Source organism: Bubalus bubalis, chromosome 2, assembly GCF_019923935.1.
Source record: "Bubalus bubalis isolate 160015118507 breed Murrah chromosome 2, NDDB_SH_1, whole genome shotgun sequence".
In the NCBI taxonomy this organism is placed as follows: Eukaryota; Metazoa; Chordata; class Mammalia; order Artiodactyla; family Bovidae; genus Bubalus; species Bubalus bubalis.
The window spans coordinates 56,506,945-56,528,216 of NC_059158.1; the positions used below are offsets into that span (position 1 = coordinate 56,506,945).

At 37.7% G+C, this 21,272-nt stretch overlaps 1 protein-coding gene across 2 annotated transcripts in view; it reads right to left on the bottom strand.

Annotated features, from left to right (window-relative positions):
- The window catches only part of UGGT1 (UDP-glucose glycoprotein glucosyltransferase 1), a 111,469-nt gene that overhangs the window by 45,648 nt on the left and 44,549 nt on the right, over positions 1-21,272 (bottom strand). For both annotated transcript variants that reach the window (XM_006061567.3, XM_006061566.3), the window contains exons 18-19: positions 12,701-12,865; positions 582-702 (exon numbers count right to left, since the gene is read on the bottom strand). In XM_006061567.3, coding sequence (XP_006061629.3) covers positions 582-702; positions 12,701-12,865 — 286 coding nt within the window. The remainder of the gene's footprint in view (positions 1-581; positions 703-12,700; positions 12,866-21,272) is intronic.

The following is a 21,272-nucleotide window of genomic DNA, read 5'->3' on the forward strand; positions in this document are numbered from 1 at the left end:
GGAGAGGGACTACTAATGGGGTGCTTCATTTCCTTTGGAGGAGTCTAAAATTAGACAGTGTGATGATCACACAACTTTGAGAATATACTAAAAACAGTACACATTATAACTGTACACTTTGAAAGTTGACTTTTATGGCAAGTACGATATTTCTCAATGAAGCTTTATTTGTTAAAAAGGCATTCTTAAGTCCACAGAGTAAAGCTCTCTGAGATATTTGTCAACATTATTGCTGAAACTGACACCAGAACTAGGAAGAAAACAGCTGCTTAAGAGCTTTAGGACTGTAAGAAAGCCAATAATCCAGGACCATTCCTACCATCTACTGCCTATGTTGAGCTGGCATTTAAAAGACATTGAGTAACTTTCAGAGTTTACAAAGATTTATCCAGGAAGAATTTCTCTCCTCTGGAGGAAACTCTTGTAAATTTAGAGGCTCATATAATGAAATCAAGGTACAAAGAGTTTAAACAAAATCGTGTCACAATCTTGGATTATCTTCTGAACATTACAATCCAATAAATACAGGATTTTGAAAGACAAATCAAAAAAGCCTAGAGTATTCCTGAAATGTTACTTACTGGTTGCTGTTAGGTCCAGGTATTCTCGCTCAGCTGTCAAAATCCTAGAGTTGATTCGTGGAACAACATTTGGCTGATTCATGATATACTCTACCACATCTTGATCATGGGACAGTTCACCCTACAGGAAAAAAAGAGACAGGATGCAGGCAAGATGCACATTAAACAAATATGAGTAGTGCTCAGCCACTCGGTCATGTCAGACTCTTTGTGGTCCCATGGACTGCAGCCCACCAGGCTCCTCTGTCCAAGGAATTTTCCAGGCAAGAATACTGGAGTGGGTTGCCATTTCCTTCTCCAGAGGATCTTCCCCACCTAGTGATCAAACCTGTGTCTCCTGCATCTCCTGCATTGCAGGCGGATTCTTTACCCACTGAGCCACTGATCAATAGAGATTTATTAGGAGCTAAAAAATCATTTTTATATTATCTTCTGACAAACTAGTAACAGCTAAAAATAGAAGTTACCCCATTATAGGTTCTTGTTGTTGCCAAGCAAGGCTCTTTATGTACAGTATTTCTAATCTGTTCGACAACGTGAGCAAGATGTGGTACAGAAAGGTTAAATAACTTACTCAAAGCCACAAAGCTAATGAGAAGTGCATATGAAATGCAAACCCATGTTTATTCGATCTTGCCACAGAAACAAGCAAGCTTGAGAAACTGGAGTTAACACAAGCAAAAACCCACCTTGAGATCTACTCACAGTAAGCTTCTCTCTAAAGAACAAAGCCAAATGACTTCACTAAAGCAGTTAATATTCTCTGAAAAAAAAAAATTACCCCAAGCCTTTTTCAATCTCAGGCATCCAAATAATCCTGTATTTCTAGGGTCACAATTACATTGGGGAAAAAGAAATCATTTATCATTAACTCTTCCCTTTCATGCTTCTCATATTATAGAAATACTTGTACTTCATGAAGGTGATCTAGTATATGTGGCTGTGGAAACTTATAAACTTTCACACTGAAAATATTTCACACAAAACCGTACTTCAAAATGATTTTCAGGTGAAACAGATGTGAATGAAATATACACAGTCAAGTCTTTAAAAAATCCATTCAGGCATCTTCTGTGGCTACTTATCTCAAGAGCAATAACTCACATACAAAATCTCAAACTATAAGCCAATAATGAGCATACAAACCAACTACCGGAGAAGGCAATGGCACCCCACTCCAGTGCTCTCGCCTGGAAAATCCCATGGATGGAGGAGCCTGGTGGGCTGCAGTCCATGGGGTCGCTAAGAGTCGGACATGACTGAGCGACTTCACTTTCACTTTTCACTTTCATGCATTGAAGAAGGAAATGGCAACCCACTCCAGCGTTCTTGCCTGGAGAATCCCAGGGATGGGGGAGCCTGGTTGGCTTCCGTCTATGGGGTCACACAGAGTCGGACATGACTGAAGTGACTTAGCAGCAGCAGCAGCAAACTAACTACACAATTCAAAAGACTTACAAAGGTACTCAATGACTCAGTATAGACGCAAGCCCATGTATATAACTTTGGTCTCTATGATAAAAGCCTAACTGAAGAAGGGCAATTTGGCAACATCTATCAAAATTATACATACCTTTAAATGGAGTTCACCTACAAACACACACACACAGTGATTGTTTGCAGAAAGAAAAATGAACACTGAGGAACAGGAATGTTTAAGTGACAATTTTGCTTCATTTATATCTTTATACACACTTTGAATCTCACACATCTGCATATCCCAGAATGCAAAGATTCTTCAATATATGCAAATCAAGCAATGTGATATATCATATTAACAGAGTAAAAATCTTATGATCATCTCAAAGGTGTAGAAAAAGCTTTTGACAAAGTTCAACATCCATTTATAAAAAAAAAAAAAAAAAACTCTCCAGAAAATGAGCACAGAGAGAACCTACCTCAACATAATGAAGACCAGATATGACAAACCCACAGCAAACACCATTCTCAATGGTGAAAAGCTGAAAGCGTTTCCCCTAAGATCAGCAACAAGACAACAATGGCCACTCTCACCACTCTTACTCAACATAGTTTTGGAAGTCCTCGTCATGGCAGCCAGAGAAGAAAAATAAAAGGACGACAAATTGGAAAATAAGTAAAACTGTCACTGTTTGCAGTACTATACACAGGAAATCCTTTAAGATTCCACCAGAAAACCATTGGAACTAATCGGTGAATATGGTGAGGCTGCTGTTGTTGTTCAGTCACTGAGTGATATCTGACTCTGGACTGCAGCTCCATGGACTGCAGCACACCAGGCTTCCCTGTCCTTCACTATCTCCCAGAGTTTGCTCAAACTCATGTCCATTGAGTCAGTGATGCTATCCAACCATCTCATCCTCTGTCGCCCCTTTCTCCTTTTGCCTTCGATCTTTCCCACCATGAGGGTATTTTCCAATGAGACAGCTCTTCGCATCAAGAGGCCAAAGTACTGGAGCTTTAGCTTTAGCATCAGTCCTTCCAATAAATATTCAGGACTGGTTTTCTTGAGGATTGACTGGTTTGATCTCCTTGTGTCCAAGGGACTCTCAGGAAGTCATCCCCAGCACCACAGTTCAAAAGCATCAATTCTTCAGCACTCAGCCTTCTTTATGGTCCAATTCTCACACCCATACATGCTACTACACATAGCTTTGACTAGATGGATCTTGTGTCAGCAAAGTGATGCCTCTGCTTTCTAATATGCTGTCTAGGTTTGTCATAGTTTTTCTTCCTAGAAGCAGGTATCTTTTAATTTCATGGCTTCAGTCACCATCTGCAGTGATTTTGCAGCCCAAGAAAATAAAGTCTGTCACTATTTCCATTATTTCCCTATTTGCCATGAAGCGATGGGACTGAATGCCATGATCTTCATTTTTAGAATGCTGAGTTTTAAGCCAGCTTTTTCACTCTCCTCTTTCACCCTCATCAAGAGGCTCTTAAGTTCCTCTTCACTTTCTGTCATTAGTGTGGCATAGCTAAGGTTGTTGATACTTCGCCTGGCAAGCTTGATTCCAGCTTGTGATTCATCCAGCCCAGTATTTCACATGATGTACTCTGTATATAAGTTAAATAAGCAGAGTGACAATATACAGCCTTGATGTACTCCTCTTCCAATCTGGAATCAGTCTGTTCCATATCCAGTTCTAACTGCTGCTTCTTGACCTGCATACGGGTTTCTTAGGAGGGAGGTAAGGTGGTCTGGCATTCTCATCTCTTTGAGAATTTTCCAGTTTGTTGTGATCCACACAATCAAAGGCTTTAGCATAGTCAATGAAACAGAAGTAAAGTTGCAAGGTACAAAATTAGTGCACAGAAATTATGTGCATAGAAAATGCAATGCACAGAAATTAGATTCCAAACAACAAAAGAATAGAGATTAAGGGAACAATCCCATTTACCATCTCAATAAAAAGAATAAAATACTAAGAAATGAATCTACCTAAAGAAGCAAAAGACCTGAACTCAGAGAACTATAAAACACTGATGAAATAAATCAAAAGAGGACACAAACAGAAGGAAAAATATATGATGTTCTTGGATTGGAAGACTCAATGTAGTGCAAATGAATATACTACCCAAAGCAATCTACAGATTCAATGCAATTCCTATCAAATTACCAATGGTATTCATCACAGAGTTACAACAAAGAACTCTACAAATTGCATGGAAACACAAAAGATTCTGGACAGCCAAAGTAATCTTGAGAAAGAAAAATGGAGAAGGAAGAATCAGATTCCTTGACTTCAAATGATACTACAAAGTTACAGTAATCAAAACAATATGGTACTGGCACAAAAACAGAACTATAGACCAATGGTACAGAATAGAAAGTGCAAAGATAAACCCACAAGCCTATGTTACCTAGTCTGTGACAAAAGAGGCAGGAACAGTGCAGAAAAGACAGCCTCTTCGATCAGTGGTGCTGGGAAATCTGGACAGCAATATGTAAAAGAATGAAATTAGAATGCTACCTAACACCATACACAAAAATAAACTCAAAATGGATTAAAGACCTAAATATATAGACGAGACACTATAAAACTCTTAAGGGAAAACACATGAAAAAGCCTCTTTGACATAAATGACAGCAAGATCTTTTTTGACCCTAAAATAATGAAAATAAAAACAAAAAGCAACTGGGGACCTAATTAAACCTAAAAGCTTTCGATCAGCAGCTACATAAGGAAGCCCCAGTAAAAAATCTGGACACCAAAACTTGACTGAACTTCCCTGGATGGCAATACCCAACATGTTCAGGTCATTCAGTTGCTCAGTCGTGTCCTATTCTTTGCAATCTTTTGGACTGGAGCACACCAGGCTTACCTGTCCATCACCAACTCCCGGAGTTTACCCAAACTCATGTTCATTGAGTTGGTGATGTCGTCCAATCATCTCATCCTGTCATCCCCTTCCCCTCCTGCCTTCAGTCTTTCCCAGTATCAGGGTCTTTTCCAAGGAGTCAGTTCTTCGCATCAGGTAGTCAAAGTATTGGAGCTTCAGCTTCAGTATCAGTCCCTCTGATTTCCTTTAGGGTTGACTGGTTGGATCTCCTTGCAGTCCAAGGGACTCTCAAGAGTCTTCTCCAATACCACAGTTCAAAAGCATCAATTCTTCAGCACTCAGCTTTCTTTATAGTCCAAATCTCACATCCATACATGACTACTGGAAAAACCATAACTTTGACTAGATGGACCTTTGTCGGCAAAGTAATCTCTCTGCTTTTTAATATGCTGTCTAGGTTGGTCATAAGGAGCAAGCATCTTTTAATTTTATGGCGGCAGTTACCATCTGTAGTGATTTTGGAGCCCAAAAAATAGTCTGCCACTGTTTCCTTGTTTCCCCATCTCTTGTGATGAAGTGATGGGACTGGACACCATGACCTTCATTTTTTGAATTTTCAGTTTTAAGCCAGCTTTTTAACACTCCTCTTTCACTTTCATCAAGAGGCACTTTAGTTCTTCTTCACTTTCTGCCATAAGGGTGGTGTCATCTGTGTTTCTGAGATTATTGATATTTCTCCCAGCAATCTTGATTCCAGCTTGTGCTTCTTCCAGCCCAGCATTTCACATGATGTATTCTGCATATAAGTTAAATAAGCAGGGTGACAATATACAGTCTTGATGTACTCCTTTCCCATTCTGGAACCAGTCTGTTTTTCCATGTCTGGTTCTAACTGTTGCTTCTTGACCTGCATACAGACTTCTCAGGAGGCAGGTCAGGTGATCTAGTATTCCCATCTCTTTAAGAATTTTCCATAGTTTGTTGTGATCTACACAATCAAAGGCTTTGGCATAGTCAATAAAGCAGAAATAGATGTTTTTCTGGAACTCCCTTGCTTTTTCGATGATCCAATGGATGTTGGCAATTTGATCTCTGGTTCCTCTGCCTTTTCTAAATCCCAGCTTGAACATCTGGAAGTTCATGTACTGCTGAAGCCTGGCTTGGAGAATGTTAAGCATTACTTTGTTAGCATGTGAAATGAGTGCAATTGTGCAGTAGTTTGAGCATTCTTTGGCACTGCCTTTCTTTGAGATTGGAATGAAAACTGACCTTTTCCAGTCCTGTGGCCACTGCTGAGTTTTCCAAATTTGCTGGCATATTGAGTGTAGCACTTTCACAGCATCATCTTATAGGATATGAAAGAGTTCAACTGGAATTCCATCACCTCCACTAGCTTTGTTCGTAGTGATGCTTCCTAAGGCCCACTTGACTTCACATTCCAGGATGTCTGACTCTAGGTGAATGATCACACCATCGTGATTATCTGGGTTATGAAGATCATTTTTATACAGTTCTTCTGTGTATTCTTGCCACCTCTTCTTAATCTCTTCTGCTTTTGTTAGGTCCATACCATTTCTGTCCTTTATTGTGCCCATCTTTGCATGAAAAGTTCCCTTGATATCTCTAATTTTCTTGAAGAGATCTCTAGTCTTTCCCTTTCTATTGTTTTCCTCTATTTCTTTGCATTAATTACTAAGGAAGGCTTTCTTATCACTCCTTGCTATTCTTTGGAACTCTGTATTCAAATGGGTATATCTTTCCTTTTCTCCTTTGCCTTTAGCTTCTCTTCTTTTCTCAGCTATTTGTGAGGCCTCCTCAGATAACTATTTTGCCTTTTGCATTTGTTTTTTTTTTTTTTTTTTACAGCTCACTGCTAAAGCACCATTGACAGGAGAAATGTTGGATCCCAGCAAAAACAGATAGCCCGTGTCCAGGGGCAAATGAGAAGCCCCAGCAAGGCAGCAGGACAGGTGAAATCATGTTTAGAATCAAACCCCATACCCACCAGAGATGCTTGGAGGGCTCAAACAAAACTTTGTGCATACCAGGACCCAGAGACCCCACAGAGACTGAGCCAGACCTGTGTTTGAGAGTCTCCTGTGAAGGTGCAGGTCAGCAGGGGCCTGTCACAGAGGCAGGGGCTCTGCATGTGGCAGATCTGGGTCCCACAGTCTGTGGCATAAGCCCTCTTGGAGGAGGTCCCCATTAACCCCACCATAGAGCCACCAAGCAGATGACCCACACACTGCAGACCAATCGTATCCCACATCAAAGAGCTGGAAGGATAATATAAGCTGGCATCACAGGGAAAAGACATAGAATGTTTACATTTGGAAACTTCCAAAGCTTTGCTGTGTGCACCTCAGCCTTTGGCTGGTTCTGATACATATTCTATTACTTTAATAATGCTAACTGTAAAAACTGCACTATCCTGAGTTCTGTAAGCCATTCTAGCAAATTATCATAACTGAGGGGATACCTGCATTTGTAGCTATTTGATCATAAGCAGGGGTGGCCTGAGGATCTCTGAACTTGTGTCTAGTGTCTAAAATAAAGACAATCTTGTGAAGAACTATGTCCTTAATTTGTTAGGACTATGTCCTAACTCTGGGCTGTGTTGTGTCAGAAGTCATCACAAACCAAAAGACTAATAGAAGAAATAAAGGGTAAAAAGTTCCCAGATTTGATGGAAAATGTTAACTTATATATCTAAGAAATGCAGTGAGGGTATATCCACAAAATGGTTTTTCAGTCTCAGCACTATTGACATTTTGGACTAGATAACTCTTTGGAAAGGGAGGTGATATCCTGCTGTTTTGGAAGGGAAGGGACGTCCTGAGAATTGCACGAGGTTTAGCAGCATGCCTGATCCAGTCCCACTAGAAGCCAGTAGCACCTCTTTCCTCCCCAAACTATGACAACAAAAAATATCTTCATATATTGCCAAATGTGCTGCCAAGTGGGGCAAAATTGCTTACTGAGACCAAGTGGGGCAAAGTTGCTTACTAATGAAACACTACATGGCTATCTTAAAAAAACTGAGGATACTCTATACACCAAATTAGAAAGACTTATGTATTTTGTTAAGTGAAAAAAAACCAAGGTATAGTATAGTTATGTATTAATAATTTGTTACCACTTTGAATAAAGGTTAGGAAGGAGTAAATTTTCATTGTTAGTATATAGATAGAAAAATGTTTTGGAACAACTCAGAAGAAACTTAAAACAGCAATTACCTATTATTGGAAGGTGGGTAGATGGATGACTAGATACAGAGGGAAATTTTTTTTTTACTTTTATGACAATAACCAGGGGAATTTGTAAATAATTAAATACACAGTTCAAAACTGACAAATCATTTGAGTCTTTCCATTTGATCAGTCTTAATAATCATCATTTATAAGAATGCCAGACCTTGATTTCCCTCTCAAGCTACTGAGAATCCCTAAGTATACTGAGATTTTTTTTCTGTCTATACATTGCTTTTGGGGTCCTGAAATATCTGTACAGTAAGTCATATTTTGATGTCTTGAAAAGCAGAAAACTAAGAGAGTAGAAATTCTATAATTTGTTGCAAAAAAAAAAAAAACAAAATGTAACATATTATAGGTAGGAAAAACTCAAGAGTTCCACTCTAGGCATGCTGTTGTCATTTGAAAGATGACAATGCTTTCTATACAGAAAATGTTAAGAAATCTACATGAACCCACACAAAAGACTAAAGAGCTAATAAACAAGTTCAAGTTCACAAATAAACTACCCCAAAATTAAAGAAACAATGCATTTACAACAGCATCAAAAAGAGTAAAATATAAAATACTAAGGAATAAGTTTAACAAAAGTCTAAGACTTCTTCACTGAAAACTATGAAACATCATTAAAAGACAGTAAATGGAAATGCGTCCTACGTTCACGGGTTGGAAGATTCACTACAGTTAAGACGTCAATAGTCCCTAAATTGATCTACAGATTCAACACAATTACTATTAAAATCCCAATGGCCTCTCTTTGGTAGAAACTGACAAGCTTATTTTAAGATTCACAGGGAATTGAAAGGGACACAGAAGAGCCAAACCTTTTTCTTTTTTTTTAAGGAATACTAACAGTCCAATCCAAAGTTTTATTTACATAAAGATCATTTCCCCGACAGATTAAGGGCACAGTCAGGCTAAATAGCCTTGTTCCCATTAGTAGCCACATCACAGTATACAACAACAGTCATATTTATGGTGACCTTGACATTTTCTCTCAGTATATGAGCCAAGTCCTTTATATTTGGGAACTAAACAGCCCAGACTGGGACTTTTTCTAGAAACATTAGAACTCTACTCCAAAGGAGAAATGATGCCTCCATCTCCAGAAACTTAAAATTGTCAGTACATTTCAAATATTAATACTCCAGGTACAAACTTTCAGGAGGAAGCGACCACCCCCAGCCATCATCTTCCTCCCAGATATATGAGTATATATACACATGTGCATGCATCTATTTTGTGTATGCATTAAAGACTGGTAACATGGTGGCTAAATCAGAGATTTGGGGCTATGTTAATTTTCTTTCAGCTGCTTTTTCGAGTTTCTTTGTGTTTGGAATTTTAAGATTCATCTGAACATGGAACAAGCACAAAGCATACATGTAAAGCTGAGTTTCAGGGGCTTTTTGTTGGCTTTAAGTCTCTAATATTTTATTTCCTCTTTCTTTGATCTTTCTCCTAAAAAACAAAGACCTACATGACTGATTAACTAAGGTTTTAGTTAATCAAATTTCACTAGGGATTTTACAAATTTTATAGACAACTGTCTTGTAAGCTGGCCTGATGCAAAATGGCAGATGGGGCATGTCTGACCATAGAGAGGAGCCCAGTGAAAAGAGCAGACTGAAAACCAAAGGTGTTCATGTAAATCAATGTGATTTGGAAAAGCTCCTTTCTAAAAATATTCATTTTAGCAAATAGTGAGTTGAAATTTGTAATGTTTACTCAAAACCACACAATGAGCTTTAAAACCACAAGTGTAGTGAAGCCGCTCAGTCGTGTCCGACTCTGCAACCCCATGGACTGCAGCCTGCCAGGCTCCTCTGTCCATGGGATTTTCCAGGCAAGAGTACTGAAGTGGGGTGCCATTTCCTCCTCCAGGCGATAGACACAGGGATTGAATCCAGGTCTCCTGCATTGTACCTAGACGCTTTTACCGTCTGAGCCACCAGGGAAGTGGGCACATAATTATCTTGTCTGAAGCTCACTTAGAACTCAAATCTGATTTTTTTTAATATAATTTCAATCTTAAAACTGTAAAGCAACTGTTTTTCTCTGTGCTTGAGCAGTTTTCCTGTCAGGTGGTAAACAGGCTAAGGCTTTTTTAAAAACTTCTTTACTTCAAATTAGCACTATAGTACATATTCATTGATGAAAATATGATAAATACAGAAGAGTTCAAAGAAAAACAATCATCCATGATCTTGCCATGCTGTCCATGAAAAAGCTGCTCATCTGAGTTATTTCTTTCCAGCCTGGGCTTCCCTGGTGGCTCAGATGGTAAAGAATCTGCCTGCAATGCGGGAGACCTGGGTTCAGTCCCTGGGTTGGGAAGATCCCCTGGAGGAGAGCACTACAACCCACTCCAGTATTCTTGCCTGAAGAATCCCCATGGACAGAGGAGCCTGGCAGGCTACAGTCCACAGGGTCGCAAAGAGTTGGACATGACTGAGTGACTAAGCACATGTCCAGCCTAACACACACACACACACACACACACACACACACACACACTGAGTGACTAAGCACATGTCCAGCCTAACACACACACACACACACACACACACACATACACATACTTACGTCACCTACTCAGACACATTCACATATACACAGTAATAAGATCAGCCTAGCCACACTACCTTATATAATCCATTTGCTGGTCCATGGCAACATGTTGTAGACATGTCTTTAGATGGTCTTAGTTAATGTCTTTCTAATGGCTGCATTGTGTTCCACCATATTGTTGGATATTTAAATTATTTCTCATTCTTTGCTATCATAGTGACTGCTTCAGTATACATTTATATATTTCACATTCATATGTTTATACATTTAATATTCACAAAAGAGCCAAACATTCTTATAAACAGAAAAACACTAAGTTGGAAAACTCAAACTTGATTATGACAATAATCAAGACTGTGAGGTACTTACACAGGAAAAGTAGGCTAACCGAAATAACAGACGGTCTAAAAATAGACCTATACATTAGTGGGCAATTTATTTTTGACAAGGGTACCATGACAATTTAACAGTGAAAGGCTATTCTTTTCAAAAATGGTACTGGGGCAGGTAACTGAATAGTTAAAAGATATCCAGCTGCATGTCTCAAATTGGACATGGAAAAAGAGATCGACTCCTACCTCACTCCACATACAAAAATTAACTGAGGATGGATCAAAGAACTAAACATTAAGAGAAATAACTATAAAATACTCAGAAGAAAACAGAAATCTTCATAACCTAGGATTAAGTAAAGGTTTCTTACATATGATGCACATAGTACAAGCAACAACAAAAAAAGTAAACCCACACTACCAAGATAGTAAAAAGACACACCAGAAAATGAGAGAAAATATTTGACAATCATATACATATAATAATAAGTAATTCATATCCAGAATACATAAATAACTCTTATAACTCAACATTAATAAAACAAATAACCCAATTAAAAACAGGCAAATAATCTGAATAGACATTTCTCCAAAGAGGAAATAAATGGTGAATAAGCACAGGAAACAACACTCAACCTCATTCATGTTTGAATAATGCAGATCAAAACCACCATGAGATATCACTTCACACCCACCAGCCTATAACCAAAGAGACAGATAATACCAATTATATAAAATGGAAGCTGTATACATGTTTAAGTGTGCAGCTGCTTTGGAAAACAGTCTGGCAGCTCTCTTAAAAACAGAATTACTGTTAAAAATAGAACTAAATGGGCACACAATTCCACTCCTAGGTATATACCCAAGACAACTGAGAACATGTCTACAGTAAAACTTTTACATGATCGCTTATAGCAAGCAGCAGCATTATTCACAGTAGCCTCAAAGTGGCAATAACCCAAATATGCATCAACTGATGAATGCACAAAACGTGGTCTGTCCGTTGGAGGAACTATTATTTGGTGATAAAAGGAATGAAGTACTGACATATGCTCCAACAAGGATAAATCTTGAAAACATTATGCTAAGTAAAAGAAATCAATCACAAAAGACCAGATATTACATGAATCCCTTTATATAAACTATCCAAACAGGCAAATCCACACAGACTGAAAACAGATTGATGGTTGCCAGGGGGAAGGGTAGGGGATAATGGGAAGCAATTGCTACTGGGTGTCAGGTTTATTCTAGGGGTAATAATGCCCTGAAATTAGACAAAGGTGACAGCCGCATAACTCTGTGTATATACTAAAACCTACCGCATGTCCACCTGAAAAGGTTGACTTTTATGGCACGTAAGTTAGATGTCAACAATAACTACCCATACACACACATATGGCATATTTGAATTTCTCTATGTCAAAATTCCTTAGAAGTAGAATAAATGTTTCTAAGAATGGCTAAGTTCTTAGGAATTTTTAGTATAAAATTTAATCTTAAAGCCAATAAAATTAGTTATTTCAAAAACAATGTACAGAAGTCTCATGAATATTTCCACTCCCAGAATTTGCTGGGAGTCTACAAATCAGTTGAGAGTGGTACAGAAAACAGTGATACTTCAAGAACTTTAATGCCTAATACAGAGACTACAAAAATGTAAGCAAACCATTCTCTTTCAAAATCTACCTTAAACACTACTTACCAAGTACACTGCTCTTTGAAAGAAAGTTGTAGTCTCTAGGATTTTGTGCATTGTAATGGTTTCCAATTCATCAGGGTCTAGCTGCTCCTTTTCCAAGGGCACTCCATTGAATAGGACAACTGGCAGTGGACCAACTCCAGTCTGCTCATAGTAACTTCTTGCTTCCTGAAACACATGGGACCACAAACAGGATATTTTTGTCATTCCTGAGAAAAATGGAACAAAGCATATTTTTCACACATACATGTATCGAACAAGAAAAAAAAAAGCAACAGAAATATAGAATCCAAGAGATAACTGTAGAAAAATTATTTTCAAAATATATAAAAAACTAACAACATTATAAATCACTTATACGCCAATAAAAATTAATTTAAATATATATATAAAGAACATCATAGTTAATATCCTACTAGGTAAATTTGAGTTTAAATTACTGAGGTTTAATAAAACCACAAAACCTTATAAATCAAGAAGTAGTTGAAGGTGGGGATAAGGGTAATTTTAAGCAGCCCAGGCTAACAGATCTGAATTATATATATTACAGCCCAAACTACACAACAGACCTTTCTGCAATGATGGAGATATTCTATCTTCACTGTTCAATGCAGTAGCCACTAGCCACATGTAGCTATTGAGCATAGGAAACTAATTAACTTCCATTTTAAAAGCCCATGTGACCAGAGACTACCATAATAGGTGGCACTACTATAGACTGTCATAAATTATTAGTGCTCCTGGGCACATAACCTGAGATAAAATATTTACATCCAATTCTAAATTTAAAAGGGTCCATATCACTAAAAAAGAAATTACACCTACAGAAACCAAAACAAGGCTGGTGAAAAGACAGTGCTCAAAAAATCACTCTATAATGTACTAAGCTCAATCTTTCTTTTCTTCTCAAAGACAGAAGAACTTCCTTGGCAGGGAAATACCAGGTGAAAAAACACATCTGAGACTTTTCCAAAAATCTATATAGGTACATTCCTCCAGATACCAACCACAGACTCAAGACTAAATTTTTAGAGTAAAAACTATGTTATTATCCAAGACACAAAAAGTTTATAAGACATCCTTGTTAAACACCTTATAACTGATATTTTCTGAAAATAGCAGAAATTTAAAGTATATAACCTTTTTTAGATAGCACGAATAGAAAAATGTGGTAAACTAATACTAGTCATAAGCTTAGTTTCGGATCTAGCCACAGTGGTAAATGATACTACAGACTTCAATGATGGACTATAACAGGGCACAGTGAGAAAGACTGTGAGCTCACCATTTCTCTATACCATTCTAGGTTGATCTCTGCCACTTCTCTATGCCATTGTTAAAACTTTTCAAATGTACACCCCCAAAACTTACATTAATTCTGTTCTTTGAAATCTCACCTATTTCAAAGAAGTTCCTAGACACCCAATTTTAATATACTTTGAGCTCTGAAAATTTACTGATGGATTCCCCAAGAAAACAAAACAAAACCAACACTATAACTCTCAGTAACAATAGGAAGTAAGTAACATTGGCTTTCTCTGAAAGTGGTAATTGAGTAAAAGTCAAGAGTGGGAGGGAGATGTTTTGACTTTCCATTTTCACAACCTGCAAAAAGATTATCAGACTAAACAACAGAATGCAGGCCAATAAGCCAAGTCACACTTAAAACTTTTATGTGAGAATTTCTAGAAACCGATCACTAAAAATGCTAATTATACACAATTTTGAAACACTGATTACAAAGTCACAAATGAGTCATTCATAAAAAGATAACTGAGATTAATAAAGACTCAGAGATAATATGCCAGTGGTAAAATGTTGGCATGAATAATTTAGAACTTTTCTTACTTTGGCTTTAAAAGATACAAATATGCACCTATCAGACTATATGCTCTTCAGTTCAAAAGATCTACTTTAATTGTACTCCTTAGTTTTAGAAACAATTACTTCTTTCAGATATCAAACACAGAAGATAACAATGCTTCAGATTTATAACAAAAGACTCAGATATCTATAAGTATAATCACATTTGCCAATTGTACTCATTTCTCCTTTAAAAAACATGCACTTATTCCTTCTTTTCAAAAAAATCTATTTTCCTTGGGCTTTTTCATATGAAGGGTACATGTCCTACAAAAATCTTAAAAAATTAAAAAATCTTATTGATCATTAGATTTTTAGGACTTCTGGGAATCTCACAATAATCTTCTCTTGAAAGTATGCGATTACTTAGGAAATTATGACCTGTTTATATGAGAAGGCCCACTAACCAGTACAGATGAGGCAAATGGCCAAATGGGAGAAACGACTGAGGAGCTGGGTCTGTGATACTCTCACTTGATTCTTCAGCAAAATCAAGATTTCAGTGCATAAAAGACAACATGTGAAAATACCACTTTCTGTGAACCTTATTTAGGGAAAGTTAGATACAGACTGGGCTTCCCTGGTGGCTCAGACAGTAAAGAATCTGCTGTAATGCAGGAAACCTAGGTTTGATCCCTGGGTCAGGAAGAATCCCTGGAGAAGGGAATGGCTATCCACTCCAGTATTCTTGTCTGGAGAATCCTATGGACAGAGGAGCCTGGCAGGCTATAGTCCAAAAAAAGCTGGACACAACTGAAGCAACTTAGCACCCACACATACAGATACAGATTATACAACTTATTTAGATGAAACTGTTTTATAAATGTAAAGAGCTAAATGTTAAATTCTTAACAATATCTATCTCTTTCACTGATCAATTTCTATATCAACAGACGTAAAAGAATGATCACCTCAAATTTATTGCAATGGAGACTGCTTCTTGAAACATTTTTCACACATATACACAAACCCAATATTGGTTGTGAGAGAGTTTCTTCATTTTTCAATCAAATGTATAATCTGCTAAATGAAATCAGAACTTTAGATTTAATATATTTTTCTTCAGAAGTAGGTATTTCTTTAACAGTGCTTGCTAATTATGCACTATATGAAAGAAACATGACAGCAAAACAGTATGCTATTTTCTTATCACTTTTGTATCTATGTATTTATATAAGCTATCACTGAAAGCCTGTATTTCAAGAGTGAGTTATTCATTTGGATATAAATGAAAATTCAAGAAGATGTAATAACTGATTCTCTGTTGCACAAGATAAATTGATCATAAGAGGTAAATTTTAGAATATTATCATTTCTTTTAACATAACAATTATGTTTCCAGCGTTGTTTTAGCAGTCTATTAACATAAGCCTTTTCAAGTTTAAAAAGGCAAGTTGGGAGGCTTTACCACACAGGACAAGTATTAAGGTATTAAGGTAATCCATGCCCTAGAAGCTTAATACTCCTCACATTATTATGCTTTAAAACCATTACTATTATAGAATATGTCCTTCATCTCTAATACATCCAACTCTGCATATGTATCATTAAAGAATATGTTATTGGGAGAATGGCATTGAAATACGTATAATATCATATATGAAACGAGTCGCCAGTCCAGGTTCGATGCACGATACTGGATGCTTGGGGCTGGTGCACTGGGACGACCCAGAGGGATGGTATGGGGAGGGAGGAGGGAGGAGGGTTCAGGATGGGGAACACATGTATACCTGTGGTGGATTCATTTCGATATTTGGCAAAACCAATACAATATTGTAAAGTTTAAAAATAAAATAAAATTTAAAAAATAAATAAATACATATATATATTATAACTATTAAAACACACCCTTTCCTCCAATTTGTCCACTGTATTCAATGTTTTCAAGCAATTCCTTTTGATATAGCAATCACCCACAATTAAAAAGGCAACACATACTTTTTCTTCAACAGAATGATAGAAAATCAAAGTTAAACATTTTCCAAATGTGAAATATGAGAAAATTCCATTAATTTCCTCAAATATTCTCAAGTGGCCCTTCTTTCCTTTTATTTCACTTTTCCTTTTTCTACAGAGTACTACTCATGTTGGTTGTGAAAAAAATCACCAGCACGTGCCCATATCAATATTATTTTATTAAAAAAATAAAAGGAAAGTGACTGAACAAAAGGTTGCAATACAATAACGGAAACATGTTCACTCTAAACTGAGTAGACCTCATGACCAGCTTCAACTTCAAACCCAACTGGATATTTCTGAAAACAAGGAGATTTAACACTGAGGCAGGAGTGATTTGGGGGCTTCCCAGGTGGCTCAGCTGTAAAGAATCCACCTGCCAATACAGGAGATGCGGGAGATGTGGGCTCAATCCCTAGGTCAGGAAGATCCCCTGGAGGAGGAAATGAAAACCCACTCCAGTATTCTTGCCAGGATAACTCCATGGACAGAGGAGCCTGGCGGGCTACAGTCCATGGGGTGGCAAAGAGTTGGATGTAAGCAAGTGACTGAGCACGCATGCAAAGGAGTGATATCAGTTTCATGGCTGAATAAGACATCCCTCATTAGTGCCTCCCTCACAGAAAAGCAATGATTCGGCATCCATCCACAGGCAAACGTGTCTCTGTGGGAGCTCTGGAATGCAGCACCAAACGCCAAGTGGCCTGGGACAAGTGTTGCCCACCCATGCAGCAGGGAACAGGCAGACAGACTTTGACAATGGCTGTGGCTTCTGCACTGGCCTTTGAGCTGGCTCCAGGGAACTCCTGGGAACAACTATCTTAAGCAATCACCCATGGATACGATGCCAAGAAGCCCACCTAAGACTTTACAGCTGAGCCACCTGGGAAGCCCCCAAATCACTCCTGCCTCAGTGTTAAATCTCCTTGTTTTCAGGAGATTTCAGGCCTTTGAGCTGGCTCCAGGGAACTCCTGGGAACAACTATCTTATGCGATCACCCATGGATACGATGCCAAAGAAGGTCTAGGTTTCCAGCAGAGAAGTTCCAGGACTTTGTCCACTGGACACACTGGCGAGACTAAGAGAAACAGTCTGACTTTATTCATATCACTCTCCTCCCAAGTCAGCACAGCTTAGGGACACAAGAGACATTCTGAGCCTATGATCTCTTCTACAGGGGAAGTAAAAGCAAGGGACTGAGCACTCAGCTTCCCCAGCTATGTAAGATGCTGGCAAAGAGGCTCATTTCTGTTCTGCCCCATCCAGAATACAGAACTGTGAGCAGCTTCACCAAGTGGGAAAGCTGGGAGAGCAGCAGACAGTGCTCTTCAGGCATTTAAGGAAGGCAGATCCTACTTACTGCATCAAGAAGCCCACCTAAGAGCCACCCAGGACATCTCATTCACAGATCTCCCCCAGATGGCTCATGGGCACCCTGCAGTGCTCTACACACCTTTACCCACATAAACCTGCACACAGAGGCTGGTTCCCAGTGTACAATCCTGATAACGGCAGCAAGAGTGAACTTCGCCAATGGCTAATGAGGACATACAGAAAGCCAGTCCAAACCCGTGGGCCAGAAACAGACAAAATTTGAGCTGTAGTGCCACTTTGGGAAAAACAAAAAACGGGCCTGTCAGCACCCAGCCTGGGGCACTGTAGAATCAAGAGGAGTTAAACAAGCTTCAGAAATCTGCACAAGAGGGAACAACAGCATGGAGTACGTGTACCCACAGATGTTCTGAGAAAGCCTCAGAATTCCTAACAAGGCTGGAATGAAAGGTATTTTTCTCCCAAAGCAGAGAGCAAAGACTGGGAGAAGTGACTGCTACCAGTCACTTCCGGTAACAACATAAAAATGCAATGAATATGCAATAAATTCAAGAAACTATAACATTACCTAAGGATCACAGTAATCTTCCAGCAATCAATCTTGAAGACATGGAAATCTGCAATTTATACAATAAGGAATTCAAAATAGCTGTTATAGGGAAACTCAATGAGCTACAAGACAGAGAAAGACAACTCAGTAAGATCAAGAAAACAATACACAAACAAAATTAGAATTCTGACAAAGAGAGAGAGCATAAAAAAGAACCAAACAGAAATTCTGGAGCTGAAGAATATAATGAATGAAATAAAAAACAATATATCATTAACATCAGAGTGAAATCAAGTAAAAGAAAAAAATCTACAAGTTAAAAGAAACTTTGCAATTATCCAGTGAGAAGGCATCAAAGAAAAAAGAAATTAAAGAAACTTAACTCTACAAATGACAAGAGTATTCAGATGAAGCATGAGAGAGCCCTCAACCACAAATTTTGTAGCAATGACCTCCACGCTCAAAGAGAACATAGAGTCGCTTGAATTCCCCTCTAAAGATGATGCAGTTCACACATGAAACTCCATCTGTTTTTCAGTATAAAGAATATGCTAATGAAAAGCAAAAAAAAAAATAGAGTTTTAAAAGTAACTAAGGCTATAATAATTTGCTATTAAATATACATGGTAAAGAATCTGCCTGCAATGCAGCAGACGGGGTTTGATCCCTGGATTGGGAAGATCCCCTGGAGGAGGGCAGGGCAACCCACTCCAGTATTCTTGCCTGGAGAACCCCCATGGACAGAGGAGCCTGGCGGGCTACAGTCCATGGAGTCGCAAAGAGTCAAATACAACTGAACGCCTAAGCACAGCACAGCACAGCACATACAATACAGAATTAAATTGTGATGTCCAAAATAAAAAGGAGGAGGGAATAAAAGAGTAGTTTTTATAAGTGATCAAAGTTAAATCATCAACATAAAAGAGACTGTTAATATCTACAAAATATTTTATGTAAGACTCATAGTAACCACAAAACAAAAATCTACAGTAGGTTCACAAATGATAAAGAGAAAGTAACCAAGGCATACCATTATGGAAAATCATCAGTTCACAAAGGGAGGCAGCAAGAGAGGAAGAAAAAAACAGGAAATACAAATCAGCCTCAAATAACTAATGAAATGGTATTATATGTCCCTTACCTATCAATAATCACTCTGTTACTATATTAAATTCTCCAATCAAAAGGTATAGAATGGCTGGATAGATTAAAAAATAAGACCCAACTATATAAGCCTACAATTCACTGCTGCTTTAAGAACACAAAAAGGCTCAAAAGTGAAAGAAAGGATAAAAAAGATACACTATTCAAGTGGAAACCAGAAGAGAGCAGAGGTAGCTATAGTAGTGTTCAGTTGTCTTAACTTTCTTTGAAACACTTTTAATAGACCATATTGTGACAGCTGTCCCATCAGCAAGGATTTTTTTAAAACTTATTAATATTGGTGAATTTTTGCATAGCCACTTTAATACTGAAGATGGGAGGAAAAAAGCAACCTTTCTGACATAATTATGCTTTATTCAGAAAGGTAAAAACACAACTGAAACTCAAAAGAAGATTTGCGCAGTGTATAGAGAATGTGGAATGTGCTATGACTGTCAAAAGTGGTTTGCAAAATTTTGTGCTGGAGATTTCTCACCAGACAATTCTCCACAGTTGGGCAGACCAGTTGAAGCTGACAGCAATCAAATCAAGACATGAATTGAGAAAGGGAAATAGCTGACATACTAAAAATATCCAAATCAAGCATTGAAAATCATTTTGCACCAGCTTGGTTACATTAATTGCTTTGATGTTTGGGTTCCACACAAGTGAATAAAACCTTCTTGACTATATTTCTGCATGTGATTCTCTACTTGTAATGAAAACAGTCCGCTTTTAAAACAAATTGTGACAGGTGATGAAAAGTGGATACTATACAATAATGTGGAATGGAACAGATCATGGAACCACCACCAACCACACCAAAGGCCAGTCTTCATCCAAAAAAGGTGATATTGTATATACGGTGAGATTAGAAGGGAGTCCTCTATTATGAGCTCCTTCCACCAAACCAAATGATTAATTCCAACAAGTACTATTCCCAATTAGACCAACTGAAAGCAGTACTCAACAAAAAGCATCCAAAATTAGTCAAGAGAAAATGCATAATCTTCCACTAGGATAATGCAAGGCCACAAGTTTCTCTAATGACCAGGCAAAAACTATTATAGTTTGACTGGGAAGTTCTGGTTCATCTGCTGTATTCTCCAGACATTGCACCTTCGGATTTCCATTTATTTTAGTCTTTACAAAATTCTCTTAATGAAAAAAGTTTCCATTTCCTGAAAGGCTATAAAAAGCACCTGGAACAGTTCTTTGTTCAAAACGATAAAAAGTTTTGTGAAGATGGAATTATGAAGTTGCCTCGAAAATGGCAGAAGGTAGTGGAACAAAATGGTGAATATGCTGTTCAATAAAGTTCTAGGGGAAAATGAAAACATGGCTTTTATTTTTACTTAAAAACAAAAGGAACACCCTGGCCAGCCCAATAACAATTACAATTTGCAAATGACATGATTTTATGTGTAAAAAACTGTAAAGATTGCACTAAAAAAATTATTATAAATAATAAACAAATGCAGTAAAACTATAAGATATAAAATCAACATATAAAATATGTTGCATTTCTATATGCTAAGCACAAAGAGAAATTAATGTTTATAATCACAACAAAAACAATAGAACACCTAGGAACAAATGTAACCAGGTGGGTGAAAGATCTGTAACACACTGAAAACTGTAAGATTGTTGAAAAAACTGAAGACACAAATAAATGGAAAAATATTTCATGCTCACAGATTGGAAAAATCAACACTGTTAAAACATTTGTA